General features: G+C 56.2%; 1 protein-coding gene across 4 annotated transcripts in view; it reads left to right on the top strand.

Annotated features, from left to right (window-relative positions):
- Window positions 1-13,261, top strand: part of SLC12A7 (solute carrier family 12 member 7) — an 81,290-nt gene that overhangs the window by 23,396 nt on the left and 44,633 nt on the right. Inside the window, exon 1 of one of the 4 annotated variants that reach the window (XM_059694633.1) lies at window positions 8,426-8,635. The exons of 2 other annotated variants lie outside the window; for them this stretch is intronic. In XM_059694633.1, coding sequence (XP_059550616.1) covers window positions 8,512-8,635 — 124 coding nt within the window. In that variant the 5' untranslated portion in view covers window positions 8,426-8,511. Of the gene's footprint in view, window positions 1-8,425; window positions 8,636-13,261 lie in introns of those variants that run through there. One more of the 4 variants, XM_059694635.1, reaches the window with a different exon arrangement.

The following is a 13,261-nucleotide window of genomic DNA, read 5'->3' as shown; positions in this document are numbered from 1 at the left end:
ATGAGTAGATAAACAAAATGTGGTCTCTCCATGCAATGGAATATTATTCAGCCTTAAAATGGGAAGAAATTCTGACACATGCAACAATATGCATGACCCTTGAGGACATATGCTCAGAGAAATAAGCCAGTCGCAAAGGACACACACTGATAATTCCACTTACACGAGGTCCCCACAGGAGTCACATTCATAGAGACAGAAAACAGAATGGTGTTTGTCAGGGGCCAGGGGACGGGGAGCTAGTGTTTTAGTGGAACAGGGTTCCAGTTTTGCAAGATGAAGAGCATACCGGAGGTGAAGGTTGCACAACGACATGCTAAAAGGCACATCAAAGTGTTTAAGAGTCTAACTGAGCAAATGCCCATTCCAATGGGTGGAAGTGGTTGGGAGTGCTCCCCCGACAAGAGCCACAGGAGCGACAGGAGTGTGGCTCGGGGTTTATAGAGAAGGTGTGGAGGCGAAGCAAGGAAACTGGTTGGTTGGCCTCAGCTGAAGTGGCTGTCCTTCGGGAAGCCTCGCAGGTGTCTGCGATGGCCACTCTGACCAGGTCCCGGTTTCTCGAGTCCAGGTGCTGACTCTGGCTGAGGTCTCATGTTGCCTGCAAAAGGTGCCCTCCTGGTTTAATTACTGAAAAACACGGGAGTGACTTCCTGCACTGGCTGCACACTGAAACGTGGATATACGGCTAATTTTACCTCATATATAGTTTACAACAAACAAAATTAATTCTTTTAAGTGGGAAAGAAAAGTCAAAGCAAGTAAACAGTTTTTGACAAGTTCCTGAGGTTGGTGTTGAGGAAGGCAGGGGGCCACATGGCGCCGGGACCTGGAGCAGCAGTGGCCCCAGGGCCATATCTCACACATGGTGATGGCGTGGCCCTGGATGGCCAAAACCCCCACCCCAAGGAGGTGCTTTCGTCCCCACCAACCATGTGCTGAGATTCTGACGCTTGGTGGGAACCCACCGCCGCTCGCCACTGGAGGACAGGGCCAGCGCCCCTTCCCGGCTGGCTGTGCACACAGCTGCTCCTTCCTGGGAGAGCCTGCACCAACTCAGACAGCCTGTGGACACTCATCCAGGGCTCACCCCATGTGTTCTTGGGGAGGTTTGCACAGGCAGTGGGCTCACCTCCCGGGAAAGACACAGCTCCATCCTGGCCCCTCCCTTACCACGCAAGGGACTGGGGACACCCAGCTCCTGGAGCTCCTGTCCTGGTCCCAGCCCCACTGCTCAATGGCTGCATGGCGTCTGGCAAGTTACTTAGCCTGTCTGGGCCCACAGATTATTGGCCCATCATTACTGTGCTAAGACAGTTGGGGTTCCCCACATAAAGACTCAGAGTAGTGCCTGCCAGGGTGACTGTCAGTGACAACTCCCCTGAGAGCAGTTGTCCTTTGGGAAAGCCTCACTGGAGCCTGTGATGGCTGCTCTGACCAGGTCCCGGGATGGGAGATCAGCACACAGGGCCTTGGACATGGGCTCCACACTGCCCAGCGAGGCAGTGGGCTACTGGAGAGGACATGTGGAGCTGCTCTGGCTCCTCTACACCTCTGAAAACCCAAGGTTGTATAGACTATTGTCTGGGGACTGACACTGGAATTCCATGTGCAAACTCCAGGCCTCTGTCCCAGGTGCCTTTGTTGGGACTGCAGGCTGGTAGAGTTCTGCCCAGATGGCTTTGTGATTTAACAAATATTTGCTGGCTTGTCCTTTCCTTGTTGACAGAAGGATGTGATAGAAACAGGCCCAGGCCTCCCACTGTCAGGAAAATGAGAGATTCAGGACATGGGAGGCAATTCAGGGACGAGCAGAGGCGCATACATGTGGAGGGGTGGTCTCAGGCGCTGCTTCCCTTTCATAGTATGCTGTGAGGTCAGTCTGCACTCACCCCCCATCTCAGAGGCTCCTCAACACCCCTTTATCCTGTGAGGAGTGGCCAGCCAACAGTGGAGCACCTGAGTCTATATCTGGTGAGTTCTGTGCCATGCAGCCCCCATCCAGGTCAAAGCAGGGCCTGAGGTGCCCTAGATCTTCCCTCCCACTGCCAGGGAGCCCCCATCCTGCCATCAAGCCCCTGAGCTTGCGGTAGACAGGCTCACACAGCCTCTACCCCAGGACTGTGAGATGGGGTGTGGCTGTGGTGTGTCCCTCTCACCGCCATGTGCAATTTCACTGGACACACATACCTATCTGTCTGCTCAGCAATGTTGTTGGGCATGTGGGCTATTCCCAGCCCAGCTGACATGAAGGTGCTGCTGTGACTGTCCTTATGTGTGTCTTCTGTGCCTGTACGTTTCTGTTGGGAGTGAAACTGCTGGGTGATTAAAGAGGGGTGTGTGTGTAGTTTCCCAGGTTACTGCCACAGTTTCCAAGGTGGCTGTATATTTTACATACCCACGTATGTAGGGGATTCCCTAGGGTGTAGGGGGCCCATTGCTTCTGTTGTCCATGCTGTAGGCTTACATGTCCCTCACACATGGCTGCTGGCTCTTCCTCTTGACTTTTTCCTCTGTGGACTGTCTTTATGGAATCCAGGTAGAGACCTGGGCTGGGTGCGTGGATGTGGGATCTTGGTACACTGGGGCCTGTTTTTCCTCTCCTAATGGTGTCTTTTGAGGAACAGAAGTATCTGATGTTAAGAATGACACTTTGCCAGTTTCTCTTCCATGAAGAATGCCTACGAAGACACAGAGGACTTTGCAGCCATCTTTTGTAGTGTAAATCTGCGGTTCCTTGTTACATGCTGTGCTCCGCAAGGTTGGGCCCTCCCCGGTGGCTTTGCCTTTGGTCCAGGCCCAGCCCAGCGGGATGACCTCACTGGTGTCCTGTGAACCTACCGGGTGGGCCAGGCTCACCTCAGCCCCAGGAGGGATCCATGACACTCGGCATGTGTGTGTGTGTGTGTGTGTGTATGTGTGTGTGTGTGTATGTGTGTGTGTGTGTGTGTGTGTGAGAGAGAGAGAGAGAGAAAGAGAGAGAGAGAGAGAGAGAAACAGGAGACCAGGCCAGCACCCAGCAACAGAAAAGTCCAAGTTCATACCAGTAACGTGCAATGGAGTCAGAGAGAGTCACATCTGATGGCCCCAAAGGGGCCGAATGTCTGGGGACAACGTGAATGTGTGTCAGACCAATGTGGACTGGATTTTGGGGGGAAGATGGGGCAGCAAAGGGGAGCAGCCAGGCCTAAAGTGAGGTCAGAGGTACCAGAGCCCAAAGCTGAGGGTCCTGTTCCCACCATTGGCACAGGACAGCCTGGGGCTGGCTCATTCCCTGGAACTCTGGGGAAAGTCCAGAGGAATGGGGTGTGTTCCTGGCCTGCACCGTGAAACACAGATTCCCAGAAAGGGTGGGGCCGCTCTGCCCATGCCATCTCGGTCCTGGGCTAGGGTGTGTGGGTGGGAGCCTGGGGGAGAGGGACTGGTACAGGGATGGCAGAGGGATGGCAGCGTGAGCCAGATTCACGCCCTGACAGTTCCTGCTGGCCCTTACCACCTGTGCTGGGACTGCACCTTCGGGAGGATCTGAAGCCAAGTCACTGGTCCATCTGGCCCTGGGGCACTTGCCGTGGGTGAGATGACAGTGTGGCACCTGTACCTCGACAGGAATGGGCAGAGATGTGTGCTTGCTCCCAGCCTTTCCCTGGAGCTGACGGCGCTTGGGGGATCTGGAGGGCACAGTGAGGGTGAGGGAGACACAGGGTTCCTCACCTATGCCCGGTGCTGGCTGGTGGATGAGGGCCCTGTACGCCTGTACGCTGTGACCCTCCCCCCCAGAGGGCACTGGGGGGAAGGCAGCAGCACTCCTGGGTCTGGCCTCTGCCCCCAGGTTCCCAGTTGCAGGCTTTCAAGATGCTGCTGGTGTGTCTCTCATCTCCACTGGTGAAATGTAAAATGACGTGCTGATTAGAGAACATATTCTTAGAGCTTCCGAAAATGCCTGTAACCTGCTTCATGTATTGTCGTGTGTCAAGAAGAATGATCTGTAATTCACAGACTGAATTTCCACAGATCAGACTTTGCTTTCACAGAAGTAAGGCAGACCTCCTTCTAGGACCAATGATAAAACGCTGCTACACCCACCTCCCTCCCTCGGACATTCCAGCAGAGGAGAGTGTCTGCTGTGCTTATCACTGACAGATGTGCAGGCCACTTGTCTTCTTTTAAATTAAAACAATGGGGCCCTGGTCCTGGCTTGTTTGGCTTAGTTGGTTGGGCATTGTCCCATGCACCAAAAGGTTGCTTGCTGGTTTGATTCCATGCCTGGGTTGTGAGCTTGATCCCCAGTAGGGGGTGTACAAGAGGCAGCCCATAGATGTCTTGCTCTCACATTGATGTTTCCCTTTAAAAATCAATAAAAACCTTAAAAAAAAAAAACTTTAAAAAGGGGGCGAGGGCTCTGGCCGGTATGGATCAGTTGGTTGGAAGGTTATTCCATACACCAAAAGGTGGGGGACTGGATTCCAGATCAGGGCACATATCCAGGTTTTGGGTTTGATCTCCAGTCAGGGCAAGTGTGGGAGGCAACCAATCAATCTCTCTCTCTCTCTCTCTCTCTCTCTCTCTCTCTCTCTCTTCCTCTATAAAAAAATAAATAGATAAAAACAAAATAAAATCAGAACAAATACAATAAAGCAGTCGGAGCTTATGATCCCCTGAGGCTGTGGGTCGCCAGGAAGGTGAGGCTGTCTGTGGGCGCTAGTGCTGGGTCCCTCTCTCTCTGCCCTGTGGACCCTGAGGGTCCCAAAGAGGGCTGAGTCATACCCACCAGCTCTGCCTTTCTAGTCAGCCAGGCCAACTGCTTGCCTCTCCACCTCCCCAGCTTAGAAGAAATCTCCCCAAACTGCAATGTCCTCAGGGTTTAGCTCGGTTTATTTTGAGGGTGGTTCCTGGGTTTTCTCTATTTTCAAGACCACAGGAATGGACTTGACCAAGCCCTTTCTGGCCAGACCCTGGGCCAGGGTTTTCCTCCTTCGTGGACTCAGCATGATTTCCTGGTGGGATGACCCCTGAGACCTTTCATACCCAAGAATAGCGGCATTGGGCCTCACATTTGAATTTATCAGGGCCAGCCATCTGGGCTCACAGTGACTGTCCTCCAACATGCCTGGGGGGTTACTGCAGTCGGTCAGGATGCATTGCTGCCACTGAGAGTCTGAGAAATTTGGCTGAGTCTGGTCTCCTCTCTCATCCTACTCTGGTCAAGGCTGCCTGTGCTTCAGCAGGGACTGTGCCAGCTCCAGGGACCCTGGGACACTCCTGGGCTCACCCTCCAACTCTAAAGCCTGGACTCTGGCACAGCCTTTACCTGGAGCCAACAGCAAACATTTGCCCAAGATTTCCTTGAAAAGAAGTTACTCGAGGAACCAGTACAAAGGTCGGAGGGCAAAGTGGTGTGTGGGCCAGTTCACACTTTGCGAAGTGCTCAGATGGCTGGCTGCCGTCTCTGCACCATGCACCAGCCCCCCCTTAAAGCCTTCCGTTTGTCCTGTAATTCACGAGCGCTCACAGCGAAGTCACTACGCGTGTGCAGGATTTCCTCAGCATCAGAGAGTAACAACCAGAGGGGAGGAAATTTGTGCACAGTGCTACCCAAGTCCCCAAGCCTCAGAAAATGAAAGGATGGAGGTCCACAGCCAGCCACCCAGGAGGGGTGTGACCTAATGAGCTGGAGCTCTGCCCATTAAAGGATCTAAAACCCCCTGGAGCACTCAAGTCCTAGCTGCTGTGTTCTTTTAACACTTGTTATTTTTCTCAAAAACAAAACAAAGCCCCAATGCCCTGGCCAGGAGATTCAGTTGGTTGGCGTGTTGTTCCATACACCAAAAAGTTGAGGGTTCGTTTCCTGATCAGGGCACATACCTAGGGGTATGGGAGGCAAGTAATCGATGTTTCTCTTTTACATTGATGTTTCTTTCTCTCTCTCTCTCTTTCTCTCTCTCTCTCTCTCCCCCTCCCTCTCTCTCTCTCTCTCCCTTCCCCTCTCTCTAAAATCAATAAAAACACCCTCAGGTGAGGATTAAAAAAAGGAAAGTCCCAGCATGTTCTCCAAGAGCTCTGTTGGTGGGGATCCCACTTCCCATCTTGAAGGGACTGCCCCTGCACCACCCTGTACCCCAATCCTGGAGGCAAAGGGCAGTGTGGGCAGCTTGAGACATCCAACTATGGGGTACCCAGGATGTCCTGAGCTGGGGACAGAGGAGCAGAGCAAGGCCAGCAGGCAGCAGGACGGCAGGATAACTCACTAGGGCATTGAAGGGCGTGGCCACTAGTGTTTTCAATACAGCCACCTGTCACTTGGCAACAAGGAGCTCTCACCTAGACTTATGAAATGATTTGATTTAGAAAAATTTCAAAACGACAAAAAGTTGAAGAGTGTGAGGACACTCACATGCTGGCAGCTCCACACTGCCCTTCCCAGCTGCCCCTCCCTCCCTATCCTGTGGGTCTTTTTAGTCCCTTTGGTCTGGTGAGTCTGTGCTTTCTGTTTGTGTATTCTCAGGTGACAATGACGTGTTTCAGGATCCAGGACATTGTTTTGCTGAGCCCCAGAACCAGTTAGGTCCTCTGGGCAGGCAGCCTGCCCTGCCCTGTTCCTCTGAGAGGAATATGTGTCCCCAGGGCCCAAACAGGGCTTCTAAGCAGGAGGGGCAGGGAAGCCCGGCCACAGGGGTGGAGCCTGGGGTGGAGAGGCCCACCCTTGGAGCCCCCTCCAGCTACTGGGGCAGGCAGGGGACATCTGCTATCCCTGACAGCAACAGCCCCTTTCTGAGCCACTGCAGGTGGGACAGACCTAGGGTCACCAAGACCACGCTGGACAGTCCTCTCCCAGAGAATTCTTCCCACCTTGGCAGCCAGGAGAGCCCTGGTCCCTCTGGGCAGTCAAAGGCCCGAACGTTGTCTACCCTCTGGGCTTTGTCCCTGTGGTGTCCCTACATCCCATCCTGCCAGGAAAGGCTCTAAAAAATATAACTTTAGCTTCAGGTAATGGGCTTCCCTCCTCTCACCCTTCCATTTCTCGCCTTCCCCTCCCCTTCACTTCTGTCCCTCCCCTCCCCTGCTCTCCCCATATAGGGAGCAGCAGCTAGAGGGTATCTTCTCGTGTGTGTGTGTGTGTGTGTGTGTGTGTGTGTGTGTGTGTGTGTGTGTGTGTAGCAGGGTGTGGAGGTAGGGAGGAGTGGGGGGGATTGGCTTATTCATGAGGCGTGGGGCTTCCAGGCCCCCAGAGCGTACACCTGGGTGGTGGGGGCCTTTCCAGGCTAAGTGGGTGGAATTCCTGTGAAGAGTGGTCTTGGGCCTCCTGGGCCCCGGGCAACAGATCCCCAGATTCTGCCAGGAGCCTGGGACAGAAGGTGGGAACCTGACCACCCCACCTTCTTCTCTTCTTTGTCTTTCATTGGAAATGGCTTTTCTGAATTTGGTTTTCTGTCGTTTGGTTGTCACAGGAATACAACGGGGGAGGGGAGAAAGCAGAGCCTCCAGGCCCAGAGAGAAGCTGGTCTCCACTGCCTTTGGGGCCTGCAGAAACACACACTTTTCAAACACGATCGGACCATTCTGATGATTGTTTCAATATGTTGTGACCACCTTTGTCCATACCACCTGTACTTCTTCGTCATGGGTATAAAACTGTTTGGGGTGACTCACTGCACTTAGATGCCCTAACTTTTCGGACGGACATCCCTTTGATGGACATTGGGTTGTTGGCCTGTTTCCATGTCTCCTCATTGGTTAAGGAGGTGACCGGAGGCTGTAAGACACAAGGACATGGATGCTGTGCTGGACTCGCCTTCCCCGCACTGAGCTGCAAGCTCCCTTTCCCTGTGGCTTCCCCCGGCCCGGCCAGTGGGGTGAGGGCAGGGCGGGCTCCCCTGAGCAGGCAGGGATGGGCCTGGGTCCTGTCGCAGAGCGGTGGTGACTTCTGTGTACCAGATTAAGCCCCTTGTGGACCAAGTCCCCGGAGCAGCCCAGCCCCCTCCTCCCCAACCATAGCACGTTTCTGCCAGAAACCCCTGCCCAGGGGCTGGGTGAGCTCCAGGCAGGCAGGCAGGGAGGGGGCGGGGAGATCAGATTCCAGCTCAGTCTGGTTGGGGGGTGGGGCACTTCTGTTTCTCGAAGGAGCCAGACTGTGTCGGGAGCTACCACGCGGGGTGGTGGGGACCGCAGGCAGGGGCCTGCTCTGCGGCGGCAGCGCCAAAGCAGAGAGTCACCCATCGGGGGAACGTGACACGGGGCGAGCAGGGGGCGCCGGCAGACCTGGCACGGGCTAGGGGAGCCACCTCGGCGGAAGGCACCCCGCTCCGCCCCTCGCAAACTTTCCTGGGCCTCGGACCGCAGGTGCGATCACGTGGCCGGGCGGGGCGGGGCGAGGCCGGGGCCGGGGGCGGGCCGGGGGCGGGCCACGCGGACCCCGCCCCTGCGCCCCTAGGCCGGCCGCGCGTCGGCGGGAGCGGGCGGAGCGGAGCGCGGCTGGAGAGCGCGTTGTGGCCTTGAGCGCGCAGTACCCGGAGTACCATGCCCACCAACTTCACCGTGGTGCCCGTGGAGGGGCGGGCGGACGGCGACCAGGACGAGGCGGCCGAGCTGACTGAGGCGCCGGGCGCCCCCGAGGGCCACGAGCCCGACTGCTCTAGCCGGGGTGAGCGCGGCCGCACCTGTCCGCGGGACAAAGGCGGAGCCGGGCTGCGCGGGGCTGGGGGCGGGAGGGGCGGGAGGGGACCGGAGGAAAGAGTGTGGGACTGCTTCCCCGCCTCGCCTCCCCTTTTCCGGGGTCACCCCGCAGTTCCTCTCACTTCTGAGGTTCCCTCACCCCCCTCCAGCCCGCAGAGCCCCCGACCAAGTTCAGTCGCGGGGACGCAGGGCGAAGTATCCCTGCGGTGCCAGCGCTCCCAGGGCTGTGGGTCCCCCCTGCTGTTTGCCCTGCTAGCCCATCTGGGGACCATGTTTATGCCCACCCCCCACCCCCCTCCCCGCGCCCAGGGAGCACCTTCTTTCTCACACTCAGGGTGGGGCAATGGGGAGGTGTGGAAGGTGGGATACACCCCGGGGTAACTATGGGAACGGGGGAGGGGCCTCCTGAGAATCCTGGGGCCAAGGTGGGGTGCCGGAGCCGCAGCGGGTGGTTTGCCCTCTGAAGCGCCTTCCTGCTTCCTCAGGCCTTTGCTCCCACGCGGCCGGGCTGTGGGCCGCGGGTCAGATTCGACCCTGCTGAGGTCCCAGTTGCCTGCGCCCACTCTGGGTCATCAGCAGGTCCCTGGCGGGGCTCCCCAGCTGTGCACAGACTGAGGGTCCCCCTGGCCTTTGTTCTGGAGTCCCAGGTCGGTAACACTTTCACTTTCTCTTGTGGGGGCGCCCCCAAGCCTGGGTTCCTGCAGCTGATGGGTGAGTTCTCCCCAGTGAACAGTTTCATCTCTGCTCTCAGCGCCCCTCTAGAAATTGGGGGGAATGAACACCCAGCCTAGCACCCACAGCTGGGCTCTCTCCGCCTGTGCCGTCCCCCCTCTCTCCCTTTGCAGCCTGGGGTGGAGGCTCCCAGCTGCAGGCACTGAAGGAAAGAGGGTGAGGTCAGTGGAGGCCACAGGTCCTGAGTGGTCACTACTCTGGCAGAAAGGCCAGGCCCCCCTGGGGACACCATGCGGAAGGCATGACCTGATGGGCTGTTGCATCCTCAGTCATTAGGGTCCTGTCCCCTCCCTCAGGTGTCCCCTCCCTCAGGGCGAGGCAGCTGCCCAGCTTTGCTCTGCTGGGTGTGGGCTGGTCACAGCTGCTCCCTGGCTGCTTCCTGGCACAGGGTCTTGAGACGAGGTAGATAGAACATGAAGGCAGAGTCTGTAAGCTCGGCCTTTCTCTCACCACTGCCCAGTGGTTCTGCATCTGAGCATCAAGGATGAGCTTCCCTGGCCACCAGCAGCCATTGTGTTCCCCTAGGAGCCCTCCGCCGCCCTATTAGATGTCTGGCTCCCTGCCCGCTAGCCCCATCTTGGGACCACACTCACTCTCTCTCCAGACTTTGTGGCTTGTTTTAAAACGGGGGATCTTTTTCCTCCTGCTTGTCCCTTCTGCTTTCAGTAGCTCTCGTGTGGTGCCCTGGGCCTAGGAGCCCAGAGCTGATGGTTTCCAGCCCCCAAGCCCCCTTCCCTGAGTGCTTTCACTTTACAAACCTGGATCCCCCAGTTCCTGCTGGGGGCGGGACAGAAATGGCACCTGCCTGCGTGATCTCAGACTCAGGAGCGCCAGGTGTGGGCTTTGTGCTCATTTGTTAACAGACCCTTTAGGTTTGAGCTCAACTTGTGACACTTGGCTGAGCTGGCATGGAGCTGACTTGGGTCTCCCATGTGTTGTGTTCTATAAACTTCACGTTTCCTCAGAGGGAGGCGGCAGAGGAGGTGGTCCCTGCTGAGGGGTCACAGTGGTGTTGTCTTTTGGGGTCTCTGAGTTTTAACGTAAGCTGTCAGACCACAGTCAGCGCTCAGATGCCCTGTGAAGGGCAGTGTGTCACCAGCATGATGCGGAGGAAGCCACCATGTGCCCTCTTATGGGGGAAGGTCCTGCAGGAACTGGGAACATCAAGGCTGGAGCAGCTTCCAAAGGCCCATGTGTGGGGTCCACGTTGTGTGGGGTCTGAACTTAGGGTCCCATGCCAGTGGCCCTGCCTGCCCGATCACAGGGTCACTGGCGCTACTGAAGTTCCTTCATGACTCTGGGTGACCCTCGAACCCCCTAGGGAGGCGCCTGGCTTTCTGGGTGGGCCTCCTGGTAGTGGTGGAGCAAGTTTGGGGAGATCTTGTACCTGGAAATCCCTGGGCTGTGGTGAAAAGAGGTGGTGCCATCCTCACCCCTCACCCTGGGTCCCTTGCCTCTTATTTCCACTGCAGCCCAGGAGCTCATGAGATCAGACTCGGATCTGTCTGGCCTGGAGGCATGAGGGCCTCTTGACCCTGTGACACTTAGAGCAGGAAGGCTCCCACAGCGTCCTGGCCCCTTTCTGTGCTCCAGGCTGGAGCCTCCCTGGGAGCCGTATCTTTGTGAAGTTCAGCCCATTTCTGGCTATTAGAAGCCCCTAGGGCGCCCAGGCAAGAGGCAGCGTGGGCAGGTGGTGGATGCTGAGCATTGACCTTGAACTAGTCCTGCTGCCTTGACCCCAGCTCTCTTGGCAGGCCTGTGCCTGGTGCTGTACCCCAGCACTGCTTCATGGAGTCCTGGCCCCTTAAAGGAGACACTCCCCCAGTGAGTGAAAATTGGCTGGGTGCAGAGAGGGCTGGTGTGGGAAGCAGAGGCCAAGATCAATGTTAGCTTCTGCTGTGGACACATTTGAGTGCCCTTCCCGCCTCCCCGTTCCCTTCCAGCGAGGTGAGACCTGGTGTACTGGGATGACTGGGGTTCACTTTTCCTGGGGGCTGGTCCTCTCCCTGAGGATGGACACCACACCCTGGTCCCCTGTGTGATGGGGCATTTATTCTGCATTTTATTGTGATGGGAGACTATTCTGGAAGTGGATAGGACAGATTTATATGTATACCCGCATCCTCAATACCTTCTTAATAGAAATACTTTATAGAGGGGAGGTGGTGAAAAGGTTGCTTTTCTGACTATGGTGATTTTTTTTAAAAATTGATTTTAGGAGGGAGAAGAGAGAGAGAGAGAGAGAGAGAGAGAGAGAGAGAGAGATATCAATGTGTGAGAGAAATATCAATGTGAGAGGGAAACGTTGATCGGTTGGTTAGCTGCCTCCTGACCAGGATTGAACCTACAACCTGGGTAAGTGCCCTGACCAGAAATCGAACCCGAAAGCCTTCAGTGTATGGAATGACACCCCAACCATACAAGACAGGGCTGATTATGGTGGGTTTTTAACTGACTTTGAGGAGTCTAACCCTCCTCTCTTGGTGACCCGCCCCCCTCCAAGTGTGGGTGAGTCCTAGAGACCATGAACAGCCTATGGGACCATGGAGTGGACGGACACACAAGCTCTTACTGAGGCATGGCCACAGGCCCTGGCCCCCAGAGGAAGTTCCACCCCCTGCTTCTGTGGCTCATGGGGTTGGACTGCCCTTGGAGTGTACATGGAGCCCTCTGAGGGTTCATGGATCCTGCAACCCCTGTCTCCTACCCCAGCCGAGATTGTTCCCCACGTGGCATTTCCCGTGGCTCTGACTCCACTTCCTCTTCCTTGGGTTGCTGTTCTGCTTTCTGGATTCCTTTCTGTGATTTCATTCTGCTGCTCAGGTCCTGTTGGTCACTCAGGGTCTCTCCTCCCGCCCTCTGTGAAGGAGACTTAGGTACCCCGATACGCTGATCCAGGCAGTCCTGGGGAGCATCACCGTTATCCTGTTGCGGCTGGCATTCTACGAGGCCATCAGCTGGGCCAGTTCAGGGGTTATGGGGCCATGACCCCAGGTTTGGAGCGAGTTTTCTGCCAAGCGTGGGGCTGCTGAGATGGTGAAAGCACAACTCCGGGGGGTTGTACGTGGGGGTTCAGGGAGCAGTGCATTTGAAAAGTGGGACAGGACAAAGCTTTCGGGTTCTGTCCTGCTGAGCAAGGGCACGGAGCAACATCCGCCCCTGGGTTTCCGGAAGGAAAGGGATGTGTCACACTGACACAGGAAGGACAGGCAGCACGGCTGGCCCATCCATTGGGCAGACCCCATGTTTGGCCTGTCTCCTTGGGACTCGCTGTCGGCGGCTTGTCCCATGGATGTTCTTTAGGGAGATTTCGTATGAGGTGGATAGCGGAGGTTACCAAACAGGTATTTTGTACCAAATTCCATTTGTAAAGGCAAAGGAACAAAAAATAGTTGGACGCACGAAATGGAGCGTGTCTCCGAGTGCTGGGCGCATGGCCTGTGTTTCTGCGTCCTCCATGCACTCACAGGGGTTCCAGACCATCTTTAGGCGATACGCCCTTTTCTTATAAATCAAGTGAAGATGTGGTTAAGGCCTCCTGCTGAGGCCGTGTGTTCACATGTGTGTGGGCATGCCGCCTGCATGTGCACATGTGTGTACATGTCTCTGCATGCATGTGGGCATTTGTGTATGTTTGTGTGTACACCTGTGGGCATGTGTGTGCGTGACCCCACACATGGCGGATAGAGAAGGGTGTGATCACTGGCATTGGGTCACATGGTGTGAGGGCATCTGTTCTTTCCTGCAGCTCCCCAGCAGACCAGTCCAGTCACGTGGCTGGGGGTGCCAGCTCCATCTTGGGCCATGAAGGCAGTGGGGACACGTCTGTGCCCTGGTCTGAAATGTGTTTCGAGCTTTCATG

Source organism: Myotis daubentonii, chromosome 4 (assembly GCF_963259705.1).
Source record: "Myotis daubentonii chromosome 4, mMyoDau2.1, whole genome shotgun sequence".
Lineage (NCBI taxonomy): Eukaryota > Metazoa > Chordata > Mammalia > Chiroptera > Vespertilionidae > Myotis > Myotis daubentonii.
This window is presented reverse-complemented; position numbering and strand designations above follow the sequence as displayed.